A 27,342-nucleotide genomic window follows, 5' to 3' on the forward strand; every position below is an offset into this window, starting at 1 on the left:
TCCGTGCGGCCTCTATAACGGAGACCTGTTGTAGCTTAGATTAGTGCAGAGCCCAGGAGGGTTCAGCAGTTGAGAATACAAGGATGAGTATGGAGCGTAAATTGTGAAGATTGAGTACAGATCAGGACAGAGGAGTACAGAGTGATTGAAGACGAGAAGACTTCATAGTGATCTGAAGTGTTAGTTTCTGTGTTGAGATCCGATTCTAGGAGACGAGTAATGGAAACTGAGAATCCTAATATGTGTGTGTGTGTGTGTGTGTAACAGTGAATTATAAAGTGTAAACGCTGATAGTGCTGCACTAATCGTAATTACGAAAGAGAGTGTAACCGAGTTGTTAGTAAGTCCTAACATCCGAATTAGAACCCGTTATTTTCGTCACGCGACCCCCCTAAACACGTGACAATATAAGCCTTGGACCCAGTCCTTGTGGGGTTGTTAGGTACGAGATATTTTTGGATGTGATGATGATGATGATGGTCAAGATGCGAACCACTCTCATCAGTCAAGGGAAGATAAGACTCTCCGCAAAAGACTAAGAAAACATCTCGAAAATTGTGTGTGTCACAAATTAACATGCGGGGAACACAAAACTCCCATCAGTTCCTAGTAATCCAAGCTCAATTTTTAAATATTCCAAGCAGACAGAGAAACACGAGGGCAGAGCAGGCACAGTCCTGTCTTGTCTCCTTCAATTTGTGTTAACTAGCTCGCTTTTCCTGACGTAATTATTTGACAGATAATTGTGGGGAGCAACTTGGAGCGGCCCTGAACCGCCTTGCCGCATCGGTGACATTGCAGCCTAAGGTAGACCGCACATCGGCATGCGTCAAGACATGTAACAGTCAAGACACGATGTCTGTGACATGACGCAAAGAAAGGAGCACAGTTGAAAACCGCCGCACACCGGTCTGTGCCATGATGCTGACGTCAGCTTCATGCTGCAGACACGTGCAGCAAGACTCGGCATGTTCCTTTTCTGTGCGTCAAGACTCAGACATCGGTACCCAAGGAACAGCACCAGTGCACGATATCGGCATGACGTCATGTCTTCAACTAGAGATGTGATAAAACGCAGACACGTGCTACTTCGGTGTGTGGACTCGAGTCTCAATCACCAATGAAGCAAGACTGCGTCTTTTGGCTCATGTCTTGATGCTTGCCTTGACGCAGTTGGTGTGCGGCCGCCCTTAGTCATGCTTCGTGAGGAAGCGTCTGTTTAGCAGTGAGGTACACAAGGAAGAACAGTGACTGAAATGTAGGGACTGTATTCATTTTAGACGGGACAAACAACACACGCAGGTGGGAGCTACGGAAACCGCTACTACCAAGTGCAGTCAGAATGAGATCCGTGGAGTTTCTGTGCTCTGTAGCTACGCTTCTTCTCTGAAATATAACGCCATTAACGCTCGATATTTTCAGACTAAAGACAGGGCAGATTTTCATTTTTTTTTTCGGGCTGAAGATCCTCTTCTAGCGGTACTTTGCATAATTGGCATTTCAACGCTAACAGAATTAAATTCGTATTCAGTTCACTGGAGGAAGAAAAATGTTGAAAGAAGTGAGCATTTCTTTCATTTCCTAACACGTAAGTACCAAAGTCATTAAAGTACCCAATTCAGACGTTCATTATGCATACATATATTTACCCCTAGCGGAGAAATGAAAGATGAGGCACACTACGGAATGTTAATTTTTTTAACCCCATTGGCGTATTCATTTATAAAATCTTATTTTGTTCATGTGTTTTTATGGCAACATATAATTCATGTTGATGCAAAGCCACGCAGAGAAGAGGCCCTTACTGAGGCGGTGGAACACGTCTGCTTTCATATAACGTTTCAAACATAAACTGAGGCGAGAGGGTGTAGTTACTTTGCATCAAGTGGCAGCGCATCTGAATTCTATTCCAGAGGTGCCTGGTTAAAATCACGTCGGGATACCGTCTGCTTTGATTAAATTTTCTACGGTTTTCCTCGTGTGAATTCCAGGGTAGTACTTAAATTAACCCATGACAACTTCCTTCTACATCCTTTACGATTCATTATACACTGTAATCATTCCCTTCGACGTCATGCAACCTGAGTTACAGGCACCATCGTCAAATAAAATACAGAAAACTTAATCCAAACCATAAGGGCCGGAGTTTCCGGTCCAGATATCTTATTCCAGCAAGAACTTTCTCTTCTTGTATACTTCTCCACAGTCTGGCTATAGTGACTTATCTCTTCCCTTACAGGAAAATGCTGGGACATCTTACAACAGGTACTATTTATTTTATTGCTAGTGGGGTCGGACTAAGTCCCTTGTACTGCGGCCACTTCTGCCCTATGGTACCAGCCCCAGATGATAGGTGAGGGTGATTGTGGAGCAACTGGTGAAATGAAGATTGGCAGGGGAAACAGAAGTACTCAGAGGAAACCTGACCTAGCGCCACTTTGTCCACCACAAATCCCTCTTGACCAGACGCGGTATTGAACCCGGGCCGCCATGGTGGGCAGCCAGCGACTAACCGCTTGAGCTATGGCGCGGCCCTTGCAACAGGTAACTAGTCTCCTTCCAATAAATCACCAGTAGTCTAGATAGAGTGATTTAAAACTTTCGCACTTAAAATAAGTCCTTCAGTAAGGGAATAAGCACATGTTAGAAACTGCATAGTGTGAAAAGCTAGGTGTGATTTCAATCAGTAATATTTGTGAATAATCCCCGAATTTCGTGCCTACTGGATACAGTATAACATCTATATTTCAATTATCCACAATTTATTACGAAATATATTGCTGATCTGGTAGCCCAGTGTTTTGAGGCGGCGAATATTGGGGTTACCACCATAGCAGGCAGAATCGGCTCGTCGCGGCAAATAATCGCATTTACCGCGTCAGCCTGAACTTTCAGCCATGCTGTGGACCGCTCCCCACATATAACAAATGACAAAGGTCATTTTAACATAGAAATATTTCCCAGAGATGCGAGAATTCGAGGCAGTGTCCTCTTGTAAATATATGTTGGTGAAACATACACAGACGACCGGATATTGGAACAGATAAATATATTTTAGTATACAGACCCGTTACTAGGCAACTGCCGCGAAACAAAGAACGTGACAACAGCCGTTGTTAGTCAGCGGAGTTTTCTCCATTCATAACAATGTATTACACAGGTCTCAATACCCAGGTGTATAATCCGTTGTCAATATTTTCCTGCGTTCTTACCGTGTTCCCCTTCTGCTGTCACGTCATCATTCCACTCCTGCCATACCGCTCGTTTCGCGCCTTGATAATCCTAGCAGTTCTTGCAGAATGTACCCAGAACTTTGTCAATTTCCTCCAGCTAGTCACCATATATCTATGCCATATATATTCCTAGACTCACGCAAAATTCATACATATTTCTAGACTTCGGGCCTTTACATTAAAGGTTGTCAGAAAACTTTGTTTGTCTTTCGCTTTTATTGAAATCCCCTACTTCTTAGAACTTCCTATATTTTCTGAAATTTCATGAAAGTAATTAAATCAACCATTCCTTTCATAAACTTGTCATAAATATGCCACATAGTCCCAGGAGGAAAGATCAGTATTCTGGGAGGTCACAGTATCCGCCATTGTAAGCAGTAAAGTAAGTGTATATGTACATATGTCCCATTCCGAACGGTTTCCCAGATGGAGCTCTTTCCCTGTACAGTACAGTACACTGTACACTGTACACTGTACAGACGAGCAACACGCCATGTCCTCACACGAGTTGCAAAGTGCATTGATGTTGACGGTGGAATTTTCGGAATCTGTTTGTACTAGGTACACTGTACCAACTTTGTCACTTGATCAATAAATAAAGTGTTAGAAACAGCCCGTAATATTGACCTTCTCTCCTGGGACACCCTATATATGTAATGACATGCGGAACTATTGAAACAAGACTAGAATATAAACAATGTAGACATTTGAGAGAGTTATACTGGTCTCGAACCGATTACAGTGGCCGCGCTGTATAAGTCACGATACATCTTGCCCCGCTCAAACACTGGGATCCAGGCTAAGAATCCCATTTCAGTCGTGGGTGTTTGTGTTCAATTACTCTCTGTTTGTGTTTTAATTTTGCAGTTAATATGTTACGTGTCAATATATTCACCTGACAATATTTATGAGATCACGCGAAAGGAACAATGAACTTAGCTTACGTGATAACCTGTACTTAACCCGTTAAATCTCATGGAGGCTGTTCGTTAGTCGAAATATATTTCTGTACTTATATAATCATATATAATATGATATAACCTCATAATCATGAGGTGCATTTTCCGAACCTCGGCCGTGACAGAGACTAGCCTGACTGACGCTTATGGTTTTCCTCAGACTCTCCAGAAAAATTCCACGATAATGGTCTGATTAAGTCAGAGACCGTTTCCTTTCAAATACTTTCGAAATCATCCCGCTACTCAGCACTATATAGCATAGCTACTGACACAAGCACCGATCACAATGGCCGTACGGTCTAAGGCATGAAACTTCTTGGCCCGCTCGAACACTGGGATCATGGTTTCGAATCCCACTCGAGGCATAGATGTCTGTGTGCGTTTATTCTGTGTTTGTGTTGTCCTGTGTGTAGGTAGCAGCCTTGCGATGGACTGATCCCCCGTGCAAGGAGTCCTACAGACTGTGTTTAGGATCAGGAAACTGAAAAAGCGGCCAAGGTTCAACAAAATTACTAGACAGATAGACAGATGGCCAGATAGACAAACAGAAGTGTAAAACAAAACCACAAGAAACAGTACCGCCAAGTATAGTACAAGACAGTTGAGGTTCGGCCACACAGAGCTCTACGTACGCGACGCATGCTACGTACGCTATGTTCGCTATACGACCAGAAAAATATCTCCCTTTATTACCAATGTGACTGGTCACACAGACTTCCGTACGCTACGTACGCTATGTTCCCTATGTTAGCTATGTCGCAGAGTGTACACAGCGTACGTAGCGAACATAGCTTAGCGTTCTGTGTGGCCGAACCTTAACTGGGTTACCTTGTGAGGTAAGATATAGAATATTTCAGCTTCAGTATCGTGGCTTGCTGAACAAGAGGTACTGTTTCTGTACGCCTCATAGCAACGCAGGTCCCGACAGGGTTCATTCTATCCCTGCATGATATTTTTGCGACGTACAACGAACCTCAAGCACTCAGTACACCTTCTTCACTTCGTGATTAATTATAACGCTACCACGATGTGAACTACAACGCAGCTGATTTAAGGAGAAGAGACGAATGGGATCGATAAACAGACAACACGAACAGCATCAGTGGTCCTTAGAAGCCGCCGATTCTGTGTCGATATCTCTTACCGGTGTAACACACTACTGTTCCACTAAGCTCGCCTACAAATCCGGAGATATACTGAAGTATTTTCCAAACTTTCTACTTACGACACATGTCCCGTCTATGATCCGTTTAAATATAGCGTAACTACATGCCACACTGACATGCGTATCCAAGCCTATCAACCTAAGGTGCTCCCTCATAACACTAAATTAACTTCAGTAAGTCCGTTGCTGGCCGGTCACCGTAGCCGAGCGGTCTAAGGCATGTATTGTCTTCGCTCGCTCGGAAGCCGGGATCGAGGGTTCGAATCCCACTCAGGGCATGGATGTTTGTGTACAGGTAGAGACCTTGCGACGAGCTGATCACTCGCCCAAGGAGTCCTACCGTATGTGTAAGATCGAGAAAAACCGAAGTGAACGTAGTTCATGGAGGTAGGCCTAGGCCCACTGGGGCTGTAGTGCCAAGGAAAAAAAAAAAGTATTTCGTTGCTGTCCACTATGCTACAAGCAGGAATGTCGCGGCTTCAATTCCCGAATAGTTCATTGGTTTTGTTAATTGACCTAATCCTTCTAGCCGCAAAAAGGCTTTGGGGTCGACTCAGCCTCTGACAGAAGTGAGTACCAGAAATCTTCCTGAGGGTGAAGAGCGGCCGGTGCTTAAGGCTGATATCACCACTATCTGCGAAATTATTTGCTAGATAATGTGGGAGCCTCGACGTCTCACAACCCTATGGGGCTCCACGGACTGTTACAGGGATACCTTTACATATTTTGTCTTATAACCGCAGAAGAGTAACAGCAGATGGCAGTAAGGTACATACTGTCCTCGGCCGCTCCAGCACTGCGATGCTGCTCTCGAACATAACTCGCGGGACGCTTAAATGTCCGTAGTATTTCAGTGTCTGTGTTGTATGCAGGCAGAATCCTTGCGATCACCAGTCCACGACGTCCTACAAAACGCATAACAATACATAACTCCTAACAATTCTGAGCTGGAAAGGGCTAAGTGCCTAATCCCATGAAGGGGTGAAGAAAAAGAGATAAAATAAATTCCGTTATAATGTAAATGACTAACGAAAATTATGCTGAAATTATTTAACGACGATATATATCCCACAATACGTAGCGTTAATTTGCAGAAAGATTCATGAATGTTAATTTGGGAAAAATATAAACGTCTGTAGGCGTGGCCTAATTGAGTTACTGTGAGGGAACTTGAGTGCAAAGGCCGAGGGAAACCACAAAAAACATCGGTCACAATAGGGAATGTACGACTGAAAGTCGATGCGACGACCTCCTGAATACAAGTCTACAGAGTTACCACCAAACGAACCACTTCAGCTGCGTAAAATATGTCGAAGAAGTAACTAACAGTTCTTATAACTATGTATGCTGAACGTACACAATGCATGTGCACAAGCGCCTAAAGCTCGGGTTCAATAAAGCAGATAGGAATGTACTCCATGGAGGAAGGCAAGTAACAGCAGAGGGTGCGGGGGGGGGGCTGTACACAGAGCCAGAAGAACGCAAACCAACAATACATATTTCCATGCACATGAATGGAACTAAATCGGCTTTTCTTGTTGTGGCTGCGTCTCGAATCAGACGCCTTCAGCAGAAGGATTTTTTATCCGTTTCAGCCCACGAACACAACTTCACGGATCAGGGTACAGAGGCGGAGGGGTGGAGAATAAATAAGGAATTATGGGGAAAAGAATAACGGAATGAAAGACGAGTACAAGAAGGAGAAGAAAACTGAGCTCAGATGAGAAAAGAAGAACATCAAAGGAGATGTGAAAAGAGAAAATAAATAACAGGCCGATGAGCAAGACAACAGGAAAGAGGAAAAGAATACGACATTCTGCTACGTCACATATCAGCGTAGGTTCTGTTTCCTCACTGGCTTGAGGTTGTCCTCAGATTATGTCTCCTCCTTCAGGTAAAACCTACTCAGTTGGGCCGAACAGATAGAGCTAGTCCCTATCTTCGGAGACTAGCTCTATTGGTTGGGCCAAACAGTAGGGTTTACCTGAAGACCGAGACAAAATCCAGTCTCCGAAACGTTGACTTTTGGAAAATAAACAGGACGGTTTTTAAATACAGACAGTGTCAAAAAACATGATACTTGTAGCAATGTACCATCGTCACAAACTTTTGGATCTTATTTACATGTGATATAATATGCCTTAATTTAAAATTGTAAGTTATATTCTGTTTAAACGATTCATTATATTTTACAGATTATTTAACTATTAAATAGTGGTAAAAATTATTAATGACTCCTTCGTATCAAAATATATGTCTAAGATCATTACTCCCGTTTTTAGAATGTGTTCATGTAACGTGTCTTTGATTTATGAGTTTTCGTTTTTACGCAAAGTTTTCGTGCAACAAACCCACCGCGTATACATGACTGTACCTCTAGTAACATATGGGGATATTCCATCCATGTCAAAACAAGAACAAGTTTACCAGATATTTTTTTGCATATATGTTGTTTACATTCATTTCCCTTGTCCGTTTTAAAATTGTACATTTTCTGTCACTAATATGCAAAGCTAAATACATACGTCCAATTGGTATGCCATTTGACTTAACAGTTCACGGCAAAGTTACGTTCTTTATTTTTCACTATCTAAAAACTGTCTGGACGGCCTCTGCGGTCTAGTGGTCAGAACTCCTGGCTACCGATCCCGAGGTCCCGTTTCGATTCCCGGCGCTACCAGATTTTCTGTGAAGTAGTGGGTGTGAAACGGGGAACACTCAGCCTCGTGAGCATAATTGAGGAGCTACTTCAATGGAAAAGTAGCGGGTCCGGTCTAGAAACCCTAGATTAACGGCCGTGGGAATCCGCTGCGCTGACCACGTAACACCCTCTATCCGCAAAATTTGGCAATAACTTCACCGACAAGCGCCGATCACTCGGTCGGTATAGTTCGCTTGCGGACTAAAGACCACGAAGTTTGTTTATTTGGGCTCTGTATTTATGCCTCTTAATTTGTGTTTGCCGTTCCCTGGTGTGATGAAAGGTAAGAAACAAACATGTTTCTTCCTCTTTTAAAATTGAGTGCATCTCAAACAATATTTTATGAAGAATGCAGTCTTCTGGGATTTGGCACCGTGTATATGTGGATAACACCACATATACACGGTGCCAAATCCCAGAAGACTGCATTCTTCATAGTCACCGCCGTGAAAGCCTCAAATCTTACACAATATTTTATGAACTTTGAATTTTACATGCTATTGTTTGTAGTCCACACGTACATGTGAGTACTCATGTTCTATATTACACACTTGTACACGTGTAATTACTTTCTATATTACACATATGTACACATGTGTACCTAGGTTCTATACTACACACATGTACATATGGGTACTTACGTACTATATTACACACTTGTACACATGTGTACTTAGGTGGTATATTACACAATTGTACATATGAATATTCAAGTTTTATATATGACACAATTGCACACCCACGCACCTGTACACATTTGCTCTCATTCTGTTTTCACACTTATGCGCATGCGTACTTACATTCTCTATTATACACACAAGGCTGATGGTGCTGCCCTCTCCGATGTGGTACTCTCCGCTGCCGAGGATGAATGCAGACGGTACCACTACGTGCAGATTGAAGTAATGGGATATTGTGCCTGCACCGGTCGCCACCTGCAACACATGCACTAGTCACTTCATTTGCTCAGCTCGACTTTGTTGAGGAGCGGACAGTTCTACTCCAGTGGAGATCACATGTTTTACAAACAGGTTCTTGTGCGAATTAGCGTACTTAATTTGAACTGTTATAAATTTAACTTGGACAAAACTCATTATAAAACTGCTTACACTGCAAAATACATAAAACGCCCCTTTATATGATTAAGCTAGATTGTTCCGTATGGAAAAATGCCATGAATAGCAGTTGCAGGTTCAAATGTGTTTCGTTAAGACCTACATCACGTGCCGAGAAATTTTATATGACGTCACCGATCTAAACTTACATTCTGGAAATGCTCGGATCGAGTTTCGGTCGCGTCACCACCTGTACTACTGAGATACATCGTGATTTTCCCCAGCCCCTCCAAGTAAATTCTGGAATACAATTTCTATTAGACAACTCCTTCGTTCAAAATTCTTTGACAAGCCCACGTTCATCGATCATCGAACCATTCGACATTCTGTAATGAAAATATACTAATTTTGTTTGCTTATCTGTCACAACACAACAACTCTCAAAATCTCATTCACATTAACTGTGTATAAAGAATTTATTGGTTTCATTGGTGTCTTGCTACATCAACAGGCATATATACACTAGTAATTTATTCTTAAACTAGTGAATTGTATTTTGTGTAAATATGCATATATATACATGTATATATATATGTAAATATACATGTATATGTCACAATATTACATTTATTAATAGTGTATCAGATTTTCGGCATTTCGTCAAAATTAGAACCACTACTCTTTCTCTATATCAATTCAACCAGAATAAAGCTTTATGTTAACTGATGTCTTATTCTAATAAACTCCATTAAAATTTTCTATTAAAATATTTTCATTACTTATTGTAAAACTCTCTACCACCTCACTTATTCTACAATAAGTAATTAAAATATTTTAATAGAAAATTTTAATGGATTTTATTTTATTATGTTAAGTGGACTACAGCGTTTGACTTTTGCGCATATTAATGTGGTGTAGCTGTTTTAATACATTAAGACACCTGAAGATGGCCACCTAAGGCCGAAACATGTTGTGTTAGAAGTGTAACTGGAAGAAAAGGAACAATTTGTTGCATTATTGACGGACTGTGTTATAAACAGACGTTTTATTTATTTCCACCAGACCAGATAATGCAATAGTCCTTCTATTTTTATTTATGCTGCTCCAAATTTGGAGCATAGGCCATCCGTGGAAAGCTGTTTCACTTCAGTTTCTTAATCTTAGACAATCGGTATGACTCCTTGGACGGGGGATCAGCCCGTCTTAATGTTTCTACCTATACACAGAACAACACAAACACAATAAACGCACACAGATATCAGTGTCTTTAGCGGGATTCGAACTCAAGGTCGTAGTGTTCGAGGGGGCGACCACGCGGCCACTGTGTTCTTTAATTTAATAATAATAATAACTCCTCCCTCCCTACGTACTGCAATTAATATACAGAACTTGATACGAACTCTTATGTTTCCTAAAACAGAAAAGCAAATAAGAACATGAGATTTTAATGATGATAAAACTACCGTTAACACGCAAGAGCCCCGTTTGCACAAGTTCTGTGCAACAGGGCAGGAAGAGAAACGAGCAAACTTCCGATGGGGAACGTGAGATTACGAAATAAAGGTCGAACGTGCAACTATCGATATGAGGCCATCAACTCGATCTCGCACACAGTCTCACCAAGAATTAATATCGATTCCAGAGGCTTCTGCAAGATCTCTTGACGTTGGAAGTTAAAGCCTTTTGGAATGTGACTGTATAGAGACTGGTAAAAATTAATTGTCGTTTCGGAGCATGCTACATCCGACTTGTAATTAGAAAGAGATTTAAAGAGTTCTATCTTCTGGGGTATTCCGTTGGCAGCTGTTCATCGTTTCAGAGAGAAATGTCGCCTCCATCTTCAGGGTTGAAGAGTAATCCGAGCAAGAAACCAGCATGAAGCAGTCAGGTCCCTTTCCAGGTGGTACTGGGGGCTGTTTCCCCTAGAGTAGGGGAGCAGGAGCGCGAAGGTGTCGACTCACCTTTATCCCGTTCGGAAGATATCAATAGTGAAGCCCTGTTTCCACTATTCTACATAGTTTCATGATGTCACAGGGACAAATTTACCTTTTACCTTCACAAAGAGAAATTCTAAATACAGTTAAATCGCTGCTATGTGTACAGTCTGTGAATCGTATACATCTTTCAATACATGTATGTGCATAAATAGTTTCGTAAGTTTGACATTTGTCAACGTTATGACATACGATATATATTTCCGTCACTAATGCAATAAAGTTTATATTCATTGTAATTCTTTATTCAAAACATGTTTCGGCCATACATGGTCATCATGAGGTGTTTGTCGGCATGCTAAACTGTTCGTACTCTACTGTATGTCACAATTGCATGTGGCTGGTTATGGGGACTCATTAATATTAAAATTACAATTAAATAAAAATTATTTTTAAAATAGGCCAATCATTAAATTTAATAACGATATTTGGTACCAGGAATGTTAGCAGTATGTACAGGGCAGGTTAGCTTAGGGCAGTGGCGTTGTAGTACGAATGAGGGAGAAGAAGAATACATATACAGAGTGTCCCAGGAGGAATGTGCCAGACTTCGGGAGGATGTTCCTTATGTTAAAGTATAAGACATTGGTGGGTAAGCCAGAAAGAAAGAGACAACTGGGAAGACCAAGGCGTGGGTGGGTGGTCAACATTAAAATGGATCTTAGAGGGATAGGATGGGATGGTATGGACTGATGTGGCTCAGGATATGGACCAGTGAAGGGCTCTTATGAACAAGGTAGTGAACCTAAAACTTTGGGAAGTTGTTGAGTAGCTGCAGAATTGGCGTCTCCTCCAGAATGGCTCAGCTCCACGAGTGAGTGAGTGAAAACCGGATAATTCCAGTCATTTTATGGGACCTATAGGCGCAATTTTGGGCGGCGTGTGTGCGTGTGTGTTCGTGTAGTTCGTGGGTGCTGGTTTGAATGTTGATTCTCTTGTAGATGTCTCTTTGGCTGTAGGCCCATCGCCCAGCTTGTGTACTGGCATTCATGTTTAGCCGGTGTGTGCATACAGCTACCATCTACTGGCAGATACGAGCTAATAGGTCCCATAAGGAGACTGGAATTAACTGTTTTTATTAAATTTAATACGGTTGACCTGTTTTAAAATGAATTTTTAAATTTAATTTGTAATTTTAATTAAGGAGTACCAATAACTGGCCACGCGTGGTTGTGACATGCAGTACAGTGCAACAGTTTAACATAGCGATAGACACCTCATGATGGCCATGTAAAGCCGAAACATGTCATCGATGAAGAATTGCATTAGACACGGAAATATATATTATATTAAATAATTGATATACTGGTGCAACAGGATGCTTAAATATAATATTTATCAACGCGTTTACGCATTCTGTTTACAAAAACAACGAATCTCGGTGCGTTAACATGTTGCACTAAAGCTATGTATGAAGAATCCCTTGCTAAATGTTATCGTGTCTATTTTGTGAATATTGATAACACTTCAATATGGACGCGTAAAATGTGTGATGTTACATAAAGGAGGTTATTTGTGTTTGTTATTTGTTAGCGTTGGCGTTAAATGTGGGCCTCAACGTATCATTCGATAACCTGCAAACTCGAAACGACTACAAAAAAAAAAAAGCTGAGAAAATCATAAATGCGAAATATTAGATAAGAAATCATGGGATGTTCCGTTGAGTTCTCAATTGTTATTGTTACATTTTTCTTATAGAAAAGTACTTCTGGGCGCCTGAATTTTATCATATGTCCTTCCGGGAAGCAAGTTTATAAGTTCACACAGACAAAACACAACAAAACAGACTTAAGGAATTGACCGTTACGTTTAATGAAGGAAGGGAATTTCATTTTTGTTGCAGTTTCTTAAATATAAACTATATCGATATATGCTTGGAATAAAAGTTTCAGAAGGCACGAGCGCGCCTGCGTACATTTCCAGCAAACCTGGGCTCTCCAGTCAGGAAGGTGCAGTCAGAATATCAAACAGCATAGATCGGGCGAGAAATTTTCTCGCTTCTGTTACAAAGGAGACAATTGAAACGCGTACATACGAAGAGCAGTGAGCTCCACTCACGCCTGTGAAACGCACAAAGCGTCGCCGCTACGATCGGGAAAAGAGCGAACTCTCTTCTGCCGATGTTAGGATACGGGAAGAGAAACGAGGGTAGAGTGGAAAAACAAAAGCAACGGGAAAAAAGGAAGGGAGATAAAGGGAGGCAGGGATGAATGAACAGTGGTGAAGAATTGTTTCAACATGAAGGAGAGGAAGAGAGAGAAAGAAAGAAGAGTAGAAAAGTCGGGAAAAAGGACAAACGAAGAGGATAGAGAATCAATAAGGGAGAAGTGAAAAGGATAGAGTTAAGAAGGGGATAAAGGAAAGAAAATAAATTATTTTCCCCGTCATGTGTAGCGGATGACGCGCTGGACGTAATGGAAATTCTCGGCGTTATCATGAACATTTTAGGCGTCATGACAGTTAAAAGTCCTGAACCTGTGTAGGGCTGATTGCGAGGTTATATGGAAGCCTTCCACTTAATATTCGAATATTCGCATGAGGTACGAGTGTAAATGCATTTCCTTTCCTCTGTGAACACATATATCAGCGTTTCCTTTCCTCTGTGAACACATACATCAGCGTTTCCTTTCCTCTGTGAACACATACATCAGCGTTTCCTTTCCTCTGTGAACACATACATCAGCGTTTCCTTTCCTCTGTGAACACATACATCAGCGTTTCCTTTCCTCTGTGAACACATACATCAGCGCTCATGTATTTTCGTGCCTAGAAAACGCTGTATGACCTAGGTGAAAGTGTATAGCAGTCTGATCATATAATAAAAGAACTTAAGCGAAAGTCTGTTGCACTAAAAAAATGCATTGCAAAAGTGAAAAGATGAATGGATTCAAAGAAGTTAATTATAAAATTAAAGCTGCCCTGCTCATTTAATGCTATGTGGGGTAATCTTTTAATCCCCCCAGTACAAGAACCCACTTTACATTCTTCATTAAAATCTCCTTCTTTCCAGGAGACCCGCAGCTGCAAACCGCATGATGACGTCTTTCTCGGCGCGACACAATTCGACTGGCAGGCTGACTGTGCATCAGGAGGCTGCGCCTCAGTAAGCACTGCCCTGTGGCTAGGAGCGCGGTAATTCGTGCGCAAGGGACACTCGTGTAACTATTCCACGGGAAAATTCTGACAGTTCACAGCTGTAACTAGGTCTTCCACAGAAAACTCTCACCTGTCGCAACCCTTAAAATATCACAATCTCAATGAATGTACACGCTCTGAAGTCGGAAGTTTCGGGAAACAAAGTGACACAGAATATGCATATGGCGTTTCTGTTAAGTCTATGGTATATTAAAATGTAAGTCTACTTACTTACTAACTAAGGATGTCAAAATTTCACATTTTGTCAATTTTTACAAATTTTACAAATTACAAAATGACGGTTGCATAATTGTGATGAATAGCTCTAGAGAGATAGGATGGGATGGTATGGATTGGATAGACTTGGCTCAGGATAGGGACCAGTGGAGGGCTCTTGTGAACACGGTGATAAACCTTCGGGTTCCATAAAATGCTGGGAAATTCTTGAGTAGCTGCAGAACTGGCGGCTCCTCAAGAACGGCTCAGCTCCATGAGTAAGTAAGTAAGCTCTAATATGGATTCATTAACACAGTTCGATAACATGTGACGTATTTGATGAGTGCCTGAAGATGGCCTCCCAACTGTGGACCGAAATATGTAGCAACTATCAGATAAAACCGATGTGAGCAATTTGATTGGCTTATTTTTATTGTGTTGACGGCCAAATTCCTACAATGTAGTAGGTTCCTTTCTACTGCATTTTGTTTAATTTGAAGCCGTCGCGGCTGAAACTGGAAACAAAACCACATTTCAGTTCTACATACATCACAATTGCACGGTGCTCAGTGAACACGGGACACCTCTACCTCTGCACAGCTTCTCCATATTGTTTACAATCTTGGCATATGCTATCTAAGTACGGCCACAGGGCGGAACTGCATTTCTCGAGGGTTGCTGTTGGCCCGCGGACAACAGATTTTCCACTTCTGATCTATCATCTCTCGACACTTACATCTCCCTTCCCTGTTACCCCTTTTCTTACGTCTCTATGTTTCGTCTTTACATTGCAGCCCTATTGGTGTTATGGAATCCTCTACTGTAGGTGTTTCTCAGTTTCAGATATCTTTATGGGTGAACTATGCTACAAGCCGGAAGATCCCAGGCTCGATTCCCGATGAGATTGGATTTTTCTTTCCAGCCTCACTATGGCCCTGGGGTTCGCTCAGCCTCTAACAGAAATGAGTACCAGGAATATTCCTTGGGGATACAGGGCGTCCAGCGCGTAAACCTGACAACCTAACCGCCATCAATGAGCCGATTGTCTAGAAAACGTGAGAGCCTCGACGTCTCACGAACCTATGGGCCTCCAGAGATAGCTTTTTATTTTAAGGTATCCTTAACTGAAGGCTCAGAAAGATGAATTCTTTCTACACTAGCCTGTTTCTTTAAAATTTCTGCGTCACCTACTCGTGGGCACTTCTCTCTTTTCGGTGATGAGGCGTTCTTGTTGTATGCATTTTGAGTACCGCAGTCAGCGTTTCTTCAACTTTTCTGATTGGATGTTTGTCCCTACTTACCTGCTAGTCTGCTAGTGTGTGAAGTGTGCTGTTGTTGCTTCCACTACCACCACTACTACTACTACTACTACTACTACTACTACTACTACTACTACTACTACTACTACTACTACTACTACTACTGCTGCTCTAGTTTCAGAAATTCGCAACGAATATTTCTCCAAGTTCACTCCTCAGAATCCGTTACAAATCCTATAGGCGAGGACTTTTCCCATCAATATTACCGTCGATGTTCCCATATTCCAAATACGTGATTTCTGCTTGCTAGGCTCGTTCCATTCGCAGCAAAGTTTATTTTGTAATCACAGGAAAAAACTAGCTTTCTTAATCTATCATTTTTATTTATGGATAATGCCTTCGTCGGAATTCGTAACATTTCAACCTACTGACGGAATTCATTAAACCTGGTATGGATGTCATGCTTCCTGAGGTCTGTACTCTGTAATTCACTATTACTAGAAACATCAACATGGCGTCTGTATTAACTTTGAAGGTAGAAAGCGACACCAAAGGCAGCTAAAGCGGAGTCCTTAATGTCTGTAGAGTAAGAGAGATGCTCGAAGGATAAGCAGCTTCTCACAAGGTCCTTTACTAATGCCAGAGGATATCATGACGGCCATGAGAAATGTACATTTAGCTTCAGACTTCATGGCCATGAGAGCTGGCTGTGTGGATATTTTGGTGGAGAAGAATCATAAACGTACATACGAATCTGACATGAAATATTCTCATGATAATATTCTTTTTAATTCACTTAGTGGTGGGTGGAGTCCACCTGGGTCCACTCGGCAGGGTGGCCACTGATTGGCCTATTGTACGTGCCCCGGGGGATTATGATGATGGAGAATTTGGTGGAATGAAGATTGGCAGGGGAATCGGAAGTACTCTGAGAACCCCCCCCCCCAGCGCCACTTTATCCACCACAAATCCCACTTGACCAGACTCCGGGATCGAACCCGGGCCACCGCGGTGGGAAGCCAGCGCCTAACCGCTTGAGCTCTGGCGCTGTAGCAGAGTGCCTATCATGGTCCTATCATGGACAGGTGGAAACTGCTGCTATAACATACATACATACACACAAACATACGTTTCACTACATTAAATATTTCCATACAGTTCTTTTTATCCTAACTGAAAAGTCTGGAAAAGGTGAACCTCACAAGCTTTTCCCAGAACCTGCCCTCTGAATTCGAGTTTACTTTACCCCTGTTATCGGCCCAGAAATGGAAATTAATCACTGTGTTATTTTTTTAAATTTAGCATACATATCTGTGTAAAAAGGTATAAAACTTTCCCTGTAACAGGCCATTGAGATCCATACGTTCGTGAGACGTCGATGCTCCCACATTTTCTAGATAACTGGCTCACAGATGGCGGTGAGATTGTCAGCCTTACGCGCCGGCCGTCCTTTACCCCCAGGAATATTCTTGATACGCATTTCTGTTAGAGATAAGTCGACCCCAGGATTATAGTGCAGCTACAAGGATTAGGTGAATTGAAAAATCTAATGGCCTCATCGGGAATCGAACCCGCGACCCCTCAGGCTTGTAGCACAGTGCTAATCAAGGGACCACGACACAGAAATACTGTTTCAATAATATCTAAGTCTTAAAATCGGATTGCAGTAAATTCAATAAAAGCAATATCGAAGTATAACATGAGAGGAAGTTTGTGGGCCTTTTAGGTAGGCAGCACACCAGCATGCGTCAAGACATGTAAGAGTCAAGACACGATGTCTGCGACATGACGCAAAGAAAGGAGCACAGTTGAAACGAATTAGATTACGAAAATCACCACACACTTCTCTGAGTCATGATGCTGACGTCAGCTTCATTCTGACGAATCACAAATGAAGCAAGACTGCGTCTTTTGTCTCATGTCTTGATGCTTGTCTTAACGCAGTCGGTGTGCGGCCGCCTTAAAATTTAACCTGAAACTGTCCTTCTTATAAAGCAGCCGGGGCGTAAAGCTGACCACTAGTCTTCAACCAGTGCCGCAGTTAACGAGAACTTAGGTGTGTACCTCCATTCCCCCATACATCTTCCTGGTGTACTGTTTCGTTAGTTAAGCACAAGGACAACTATACCTTTATCTCTATAAACATCGTCATGTTCAAGATATTGCGTCAGTATCGTGTTTTGTATAACTAATATCTTGATCTTTAATATCCTCGAATACACATAGATTATAACAGCTTCAGATATGAGCAAAGTTAGGCGCGTCCCATACTTATTCATAAGACTCATACTCGTATATATTTGTTACTGTTTCCACTCACTTCCTTCCTGAAACATCTAGAATGACGCACTATACAGGATTAGGCTCCTCTTGGCTTTATATACACGTAGATATATACAGTATGACTAAGAATGCGTGCACACATTTGAACTTTCGTGTACATGAAATAAACAGAGCCACGTGAGTTTGGGGTTCACCTTCTGACAGCGGAAATATCAAAGTTTTACGTACAATACTTATTGTGTGGAGCGCATATGATTGTGCGCATGCGTCAGTTTCAGGTCGTTTGAATATCGGATGGACATTCTGCAAGTAACAATGGGTGCTCAAGTTGAAGTGACGTAAAATGGAGGAAGGTGAGGAAAAGCTTTCAGAATCGCAACAAGATTAAAATTGTGACCACTTAGACACTCAATATTTTACGAAAGCAATAATAACGAATAAAAATTCAATAGGGAGTTAATTTTTAAATTTAAGAATATGAAATTAGAAATTAAAATTGCAATAAAGTTGCGCCACTTAAGAGTTAATACTGTCACGTATTCGGGAATTACGTAACGAACAATAGCGGGTTCTGAAATGGATGATTGGATTAATTGGCACTTCTATTAAAATTAAATCAATTATAACAGCTCACAAACAACTTTCAGCCGAACCCTTCTTCCTTGACCACTGAGGTCTCTCTCCACTCTGCTTATCGTTCTATGACCGACTGCAAACGACCTGTGTTGCCCCTATAAACCTTCGGCACCGACCACGCACAGAAAACACACTGAGAACACCGTATCCACAGAAAATTTGCTTGCTGACTAAGCGTGTTCACCGATACATTGCCTAGCAATGGATGCAGTGTTGTCACGCGCCTAAGCGGGAAAGTGTTTCGCCGTTGTCCAGCAATGGGTATACACATTAAAATACGTGCGATCGCGTTATCACATAATTTATTAACATGGATAATGAGATGGGTAAGTGGACAAGAATGATGAATGGATTCGGAAGGAGACAGGCGCCAATTTGAAGTGTGCCTGTCGTGACTGGAAGCAGCTAAATTGTTCTAACCTGATAGCCGAGCAGCATGCCCATGATAAACACGCTGGATGCGGGCCGACAATATAAATGCCCTGCGATCCCCAGTTTCTGGTAACAACACTGAGCTCCTTCTGCGAAGGGGCACGAAACATCATTCAGCCTATGAAATCTCGACTAAGCTTGTTCACTCGTTAATCCTCACAAAACCCGTAGTCAGCCCGCTCGGTGCTGTATCGTAATGCCTTCTGTGTTGGCGCACCGAATTACATGCCTTGCCGCGCTCAAATCAGGACGGTAGATGCCACCAACCTCCGAAGCAATATTTAAACACACTTCTGTAGTATCTGTCTACCAGACTGCATGGCGTCACACTGCAGAAGATCAGAATCTGAATATTTATCGCCGTGAGGATAAATTGTCATATTTTGTCTAACGCAAGTAAAATAGTTCTGTTCTCCAACAGGTAACTCGTGTTTCGAGTTTCATCGCTCGAATTTTCATACACGAGGGAGCAGTTCTTAATTACACCATCCGAATGCATAACCGTTCTTGAACATCAAAGCACGGTTAACTAACTAACCAATCAACTAACTCCATGGAGATGAGGCCTTCTTGGGAAGCCAATAGTCACTCACCTACTTAAGAATTTCCCATTTTTGGAACCCGAAGTTTCATTATCGTGTTACGAAGAGCGCGCCACTAGTCTCTACCCTTAGCCAGATTAATCCAGTCCATATCACGCCATCTTTTTTTTATTTCTCAATATAACGAGGGTCCCTTGTTACCAAGGCATGGCGCGTTCTCAGGTTGCGGAAAAAAGGGAAGGCCTCCAGGTATGGAGTGTTGCTGCGAATATATTGAATAAGCAGTAACGGAAAGATGAAAAGGGGTTATCCTACAGGTTATATTTGCGCATGAGGCAAACATCTCCTCACCGCAAAAATATACTTTTCACGAAATGTTACTAAGGACCTCGAACCTGGACTAATGTTGGGAAGATGTAAACAAAAGGAAAATTATAGCAAATACAATTCTAAATGTGAGATAGCCATTGGCCTGGGCGAAAGGACAATGGACGTAACTACGGTGAGAGAAAAAAAACTAATCTGGGTTTTGGAATCTCCGAATTCTGCTATTAATCGTACATTGAAACTAATACACTGAAAGTTTAAACGCGAAAATATTACATTGTCACGTGACGGAGTGACTCTGGATGGGGTTTTGGATTAGTGACTCCATTTGTTGACCACTTACACACTCACGCTAGTGACTACACTTTACACTTCACTGTCACACACAGACTACGGTCCTCAGTCTATTACAGCGTCCACTAGCCGTTGCCTAGCAACCACTTCAAACGGCAGATGTTCCTCTTACTCTGGATTCCGGAACTGCCCTGACCCCAGTTACCAGCTTCTAACCGCAACGGCGCACAACGACTGAACTGTAGTTCCCTGACTAACTCCCAGGCTGGTGGCCATGTCACAGCAACCCACTTATCTTCTCTTCACAAACTAACGACTGACTACATTCTAAACATCGTCAGGCTTATAACCCCTCGGCACGGACCACGTAGAAAACACACATTATTGCAACCAATCATTTCTATGGGAACGTGCCTATCCACGAAGGCGTCAACCAGCAACGACCGCGTATAAGTGCTTATTATATATCTGTTGCCTAGCAGCGAATGTTGTTTCGTTATCTGTTAAGTGGTCGCTACCCAGCAACGACTGTACGTGCTACGATATATTTCCGTGTGATGTCATATAAAAGTTATGTGATTAAGCAGTGGAACTCTGTCGTGTGGATAACGTCATCAGCTGCTAGCAAACAGGATCAGCCGCCTGGCTCGGCCATCTGGTGGATCATTCGTAATTACATTTTGCCGTGCCGAGCTGCGAGCATACATCAACCGAACGAGACAATGATGGACTCGGGACGGAGGTGCAAATCCTGCACACGCAAGGCGATGAGGTTCCGATTCATGTCCCACGTGCAGTGTTTTGTTGTGCGCGGGGGAGGGGGGTGTCAAATGGAATGCGGTATCTAAATCAACGTGCGGAGATAGAGGAACCCTGACTAATGCAGCACATCGCGAACTTTGAAAGGAACAAATTGATTCAATTCAGAGTTTCCATCACTCTGTCTCACAACAAGCGGTACGTCTAGCGCGGCCCGTGGAAAAGGCAATGACTCTTTCTCTGTATTGTCCAGCATGGAACGAAAAACAAGTTTCTACATATATTGGCCGCTATCGCCTTCGACCGCTTGGACACTGAGATTATAGATTCGAAAACTATTCGAGGTACTGACATAATATATGTCGTGTTTCAGTATGTGTGTACATGTATTCTGACTGCTCTTACCAGGTACACAGGGATTTGCATTTTCAGATATAATTCTAATTGTAGCCGGCATAAAGGACACAATCTGTAAGGACTATGACTGATGTAACTTTAGTTTAATTTTCTTATTTTGAAACAAGTAGTACTAAGGCACACCAAGGAAACTGGCAACCGCAACGCAACTACAATTTCCGAGAAATATCGCAGATTTCAAGCAGGCAACTGGGTTCCATATTAGCAGGCTTACACTGAGGAAACTTTTGTTTGAATAGTAGCTCACAGCATTTTAAGTGGGGTATTTTCGTCCGACGTAATATATGATTGTATTTCATTTTTAAATTCATGCATTTTTTTCCCCCTTGGCTCTACAGCCCCAGTGGGCCTAGGTCTACCTCCATAAGCTCCTCCGTTCACTTCGGTTTTTCGAGATCTTACACATTCGGTAGGACTCCTTGGGCGGGTGATCAGCTCGTCGCAAGGCCTCTACCTGTACACAACCACAGAAGAGCGCGCACACAAACTAAACATCCATGTCCTGAGTGGGATTCGAACCCACGATCCCGGTTTCAAGCGAGCGAAGACAGTACATGCCTTAGACCGCTCGGCTACCGTGACCAGCGTTAATAATACTTATCCTGTCATAATATGGAGGCAGTTGAGACCTGCTGAGACAGCGCGAGAAGAGAGCACGACGACCATAGGGAAAATATTGCGATATTAATGAATTTGTTTTAATTAAGGTCAATTTATTTTAATCGTGAAATATCGCCTTCACACGTCATACGAAATGTTTGCATACAGTGGAAAAATTATAGCTAGACAGAAGACACCTGATGACGGCCACATACAGCGGAAACCTGTAATGTGGAACGTGACGTTGAACTTGTAATTTTCATCATGTATCTAAATGTGCTGAAAAAGAGAGCTGTTACATACAAGGAGGACAGTATTCATAGTCCGACCGACGACAATGCCTAAACTGCGGCTCAAAGACAAAGCAATGCAATGATAACAAATAGGGAAGAACAGACGTAGCTTGCAGAGAACCTCGTCCTGTGCCACACTCCACGTACAGATCACATATGAATTTCCACAAGACTGAACCCGGGTTTCCGACGCGAGAAGAGGGTATTCAATCGTGAAACAATATTCGCAACACCGTCTGTCACCTCTTTCTTGGTGTAGTTTTGTGAAATATATGAAGTAAATTGAAGTTTAATGATGATTCGTGATTCACAGCATGATAAATGTTGTGTCTTGAATTAACTTTCAAAGACTAAATCCTCTAGGGCTTGACACAAAAATTTACTTTGTACATTCTCATATTCGCACTATATGCGAGAATGCGTTGGGACGGTACGGAAATACCATCCCGAAACACTGAAGGACTTATGTCTTGAGCCCTCCTGAACATGAAAAATGTGGTTCTTGGCACATTTGCTGTCTTTGTGCATCTGTAAGTATGCAGAAACACGAATCAGCTATCACATTCTAAATTGTCACTAAAGGACACTCTACTAACTATGATGTCCTACTAAGTTGACAAGCATATTATAAAACGCTAAAAAACGCCATTAAAATTTTTCAGACGCCTTTTAACTGTCTGATATTTAAAATTCTGCATGGAAGCTGGGGTGACTTGAATGTAATATGAAGATCTATTGGCTTTCTGGCGGGATGCGTATGCGCCGTGTAACTGGCAGAGATAATGGCCGATGTTCATGTTACACAGGAGACAGATGAGGTGCAGTATCCGAAAGGAGCCGTCGCACCCACCGTACACGTTGAGACCGCAGCGGATGTCTGTCTGAGTGCTATGAGCCATGCGGCTGTGAAGGGAACGGGGTCAGATCTATTGACCTGGCTGGATGACAAAGAATAATATATGTAGCCGCTTGTACGCATTTCTGTTTAGGGGACAGCACCTCACGTTCAACTGCTACAGACGGTTATCTGTTCACTTCCCATTTTTACAGCAGCTTTTTTCACGGTGAAATTACGACAGTCATTATCATGGTTTAATAAAGGAAGTCGCATTTGTAAGACAGTCAGAAGTTCTTGGAAGAATCGTTATCAACTTCTTCATTTAAAGTTGTAGCACGTCCAGGACAAATATGTCCAGTACTGTTTTCTGTCATTTTCCATTGTCATTCTCTCGTTTACCATTCTTCTCTTAGCTCTTCTTCCTTTTTTCGTCATTACGCCTCTTCTATCTCAACCTTCCTCGGGATCAGTAGTGAGATTTCTGTTATTTTTTTTTTATCTTTCAGTTAGAAATGATGGATTTTGGGAAGTGTCAGCAAGTGTGACGGCTACTCCGCTGCAGTCAGCGTCCCCTCTGTAGGTCCGATTCCTCGTCATGTAGTCCGCATTTAAAAGGCGCAAAGGAAGAAACATGTAACCGTTGAATTTTATGGAATATAAAAGTTATAACTTCAGATGGACGTGCGACAGCGTCAGTTTCTGGCCAACGATTCGGTAATCACGTTCCCTGGACAACGGACACGAACGCAACATTAAGAGAAGGGTGTTTTCTGTGTGGTCCGAACCGAGATGTTATAACCAGGACAGTTGGAGCAATGAGTTCAGTTGAGAGTTGTTAGTAATATTAGCCAGTGTACAAAGGCGTGAACACTAATGCTGAAGAATTTGTATTGCTAAGATCCGTTACCAGGAAACGACTAGGGAAGACTATAAATGGCCGAGGCTTAGCGTGTAAGACTGATTTATAAAGTGTGTAGATCAGAGATGGTGCTTTAATTGCTTGTATTTCCGACTCGTGTGTTTAAGTGGTCAGTAGATCAGTTCACCAATCTAAACCTCTAAACCGTGACAATACTTGTACGCTAATTTTTTTAACTCATTAAGTAGTCTATAATTGAGAGAAACGAATACATTTACCGATACAGCTGCATATGCAAACCAGCAAAATATACACATACAAAACATCATTCAGAAATTTGTTTCACACCTTCATGTTCCCAGGTTATTTCTTAACAAGCTTTTGTTCTTTTCGATACCATCCTGTTGGTCACTGAAACTGTCTGATACTCAATCGTGGATATGACTGGAGATCACTTTCCGGGGGAACTGAATATAGGGGCGAGGAGCGGAAGTAGGGTGGTATCATGCATTCCAACAAGAAGCAAGGGACAGAGGATCATCCTACGAATTATTGCTTAAGGATCAAATCTTCAACATGCCCCGTCTTCTGACTGCCTTGATCCGCTTACGAAGATGGTCTACATTTTATGAGATTTGCGAATCCCATACCTACCCCCCCCCCACACGTCCCCTGCTACAGTACCCATACTCAGTGTATTGCCTTTATGGAAACTCTCTTCAACGGGAATTTACTTCGTGTTAGCACAATGTCTGCTATACCAAATTTTGTATTAGTCATTTCACTGTTATCAGCGTCATATTCCGTTAAGATAAAACGTCATTTCAGCCACGAAAATTTTCTGTGTTTGATAAATTACTCCACGGAAATGAGCCGCCAGAGAAGCCGCCAGTAGCTAAGCTGTTGTAGAATTTCACAAATTTTGTTGAACCACTAAGGTTCAATATCGTGTTCCCATTCTGAGCCAGATTATTATTCCATAACACTCGATCTTATTTCTCTAATAACCATTTTAATATTATCTTCCCACCTACTTCTAGATCTTGCTATCGATCTCTTTCATTCTGGTAATCCTACCAAAATTCTCTATCCATTCCACTTCTCCCCCATTCACGCTACATACCCTGTCAATCGTATCCTCATTAACTTTATAATTTTATCTGGCCAAGAGTATCGGTTATGAAGCTCCTCAATATGCAATTTTCTCCAACCTCCTACCATTTCATCCTTCTTAGGTTTCTGTAGTTCCTATAACAGAAAACTACCCTTAAACTGTTTCTTCATTCCAGCCAGTAAACACGAATGACAAGTAGAAGAACCGTCCGTTGAAATTAACGAGACACAAAAATATTTCAATTCCGTTCCGATGCAAAAACTGTGAAACCAGCAGAGACAGCAGTTGCTATGGAATACCTCTGTAAACACGCCCGTTGCCAGGCAACAGATTCTTAACAAGCAACAATGGAGTAACTTGGTAGTGGTGTTCTCTACGTGATCCTTGCGGTAGCTACGTGTTGCCACAATAGAATGACTTTGAAGGAGATGTTTTCTGTTCGGTCCGTGTAGAGGTGATATGATCAGGACAAGTCTAGAATTTAGTTAGTTGTGAGACAGTGGCCGGCCAGTAAGGACTTGAAACTGAGGAAGATACTGCATTGAAAGCCGTTACCAGGCGACAGCCGTTGAAGATACAGCAGGATAAGAAGGTTTCTTATGTGCTGTAGTGAACTGCAGAGTGCGTGAATTAGCGATAGCGCTATAGTTGCTTGTAGTTACGTTCTGTAAGTGTTCAGTAAATTCAATTACCAATGCAAAATCCGTCTATAGTAACTCAGTCACGTGTCAATACTACCACAACTCGAAATTAAATCTTAAAGTTGAAGTAGAGAAGTTGGAGGGGTATGTTTTATAAGAGGTGGAGATGTAACTCAGGCGGTGATATACAGCGGGCCGCAGAGAATATTGACTTTCTGGGGACTGCCTGTAATCCACCCGAAATTTACGTTACTCAAAAGTCTTTATAGCAAGAAAGAACTGCATTGTCTACGTAAGCGAAGACACCTGAGGGGGAGATTCAAACTTATATAAGTATAAATTTTACGGAACTTCGAAGAATAAGAAAACGAAAAATTGTTCAGGTACAATTTAAGTCCCAAAACTTTAATTTTACCATTCATCGGGTGGATGTTGTCTTCAGTTAGAGAAGTCTTGCACCTCCATGGTCGCTTCGTTCACTCACAGCTTCAATTAGCTCACAGAATTCTACGTTCCACGTAATTAAGAGAAAGTGACTGGCCAACCGTCAGTTGTAAAATTTTGTAACGAAGCAAGTAGTAGAGAGGAATTTTGTAAAAGTCGAAACGAAGCTGTAAGATATGTGGAAGACGAAGACAAATCCTTGCCATAACCATGGCGGTCCTTTGGTAAGGCACTGGCGTATGGTTTAGAAGACACGTGGTTCGAAGACATGACTAATTTTGTGAGGAACAAATTTAAGAAATTTGTGCATGTAGGAAGCAAGTCGTATTATATGAGGAAGGTGAAGGTAACAAATTTGTATAGACAAGACATTGGCATAGTATTGGGAAGGTACGGGGTTCGAGACCACGGTGTCTTTTGTTAATAGAAATTGAAAAGTGAATAAATAAATACGATTTTTCTTGTGTTATAAACCAAGTCGTAGAATATGAGGAGGATCGCAGAAAGCTATAGAATAGATGTTCAGGTGGTCTAGAGGTAAGGTACCGGCGTTGTAAACAGAAGGTCCGTGGTTCGAGAGCATGACGTTTTTTATAATGAGATTTTTTTCTGGAATTATATACCGAAACGTAACACAAGAGGAAGATTAAAGGTAAAAAATTTCCGTCGCATTGGTGGCCTATTGGTAAGGCACCGGCGTAGCGAGTAGAAAGTCCGAGGTTCGAGACCGACGAAAGTTTTGTAAAAAAGATTAACAAGATTTTTCTGGAATTACGGCTCGAGGTGTAACATAAGAGGAAGATTGAAGAAGACAACGTTCCGTGGTATTGGTGGTCTGGGGGTAAGACACTGGCCTAATGTGCAGGAGTTCCGAGGTTCGGAACCAACGAAAGTTTTATAAAATACAAATGGAGTTAATAAGATTTTTCTGGAATTATAACCGAAGATGTAGCTTAAGAGGAATATTAAAGATAAGAAATTTTCGTGGCGCGGGTGGTCTAGGGGTAAGACATCAGCCTAGTGTTCAGAAGGTCCCGGGTTCAAAACCAGTAGGATTTTTGTGAAAAAGAAAATGAAAAGAAGTTAGCAGATAGGGTAAAGGAGGAGGGAGGGACAGGGGTGAGGGAAGATTTTTTCTTTTTTTTT

General features: G+C 42.0%; 1 protein-coding gene and 1 long non-coding RNA gene across 2 annotated transcripts in view; one reads left to right on the forward strand and one right to left on the reverse strand.

Moving 5' to 3' along the window:
- LOC117282901 overlaps positions 1-14,483 on the forward strand; it is a 442,344-nt gene extending 427,861 nt beyond the window's left edge. Inside the window, exon 5 of the long non-coding RNA XR_004513810.1 lies at positions 14,118-14,483. This is a non-coding gene — a long non-coding RNA (uncharacterized LOC117282901). The remainder of the gene's footprint in view (positions 1-14,117) is intronic.
- Positions 1-27,342, reverse strand: part of LOC111871793 (hemicentin-1-like) — a 475,354-nt gene that overhangs the window by 77,133 nt on the left and 370,879 nt on the right. The window contains exon 6 of the mRNA XM_023865137.2: positions 8,859-8,993. Coding sequence (XP_023720905.1) covers positions 8,859-8,993 — 135 coding nt within the window. The remainder of the gene's footprint in view (positions 1-8,858; positions 8,994-27,342) is intronic.

The sequence above is a fragment of the Cryptotermes secundus genome, unplaced genomic scaffold (genome assembly GCF_002891405.2).
Source record: "Cryptotermes secundus unplaced genomic scaffold, Csec_1.0 scaffold873, whole genome shotgun sequence".
Taxonomy (NCBI): domain Eukaryota; kingdom Metazoa; phylum Arthropoda; class Insecta; order Blattodea; family Kalotermitidae; genus Cryptotermes; species Cryptotermes secundus.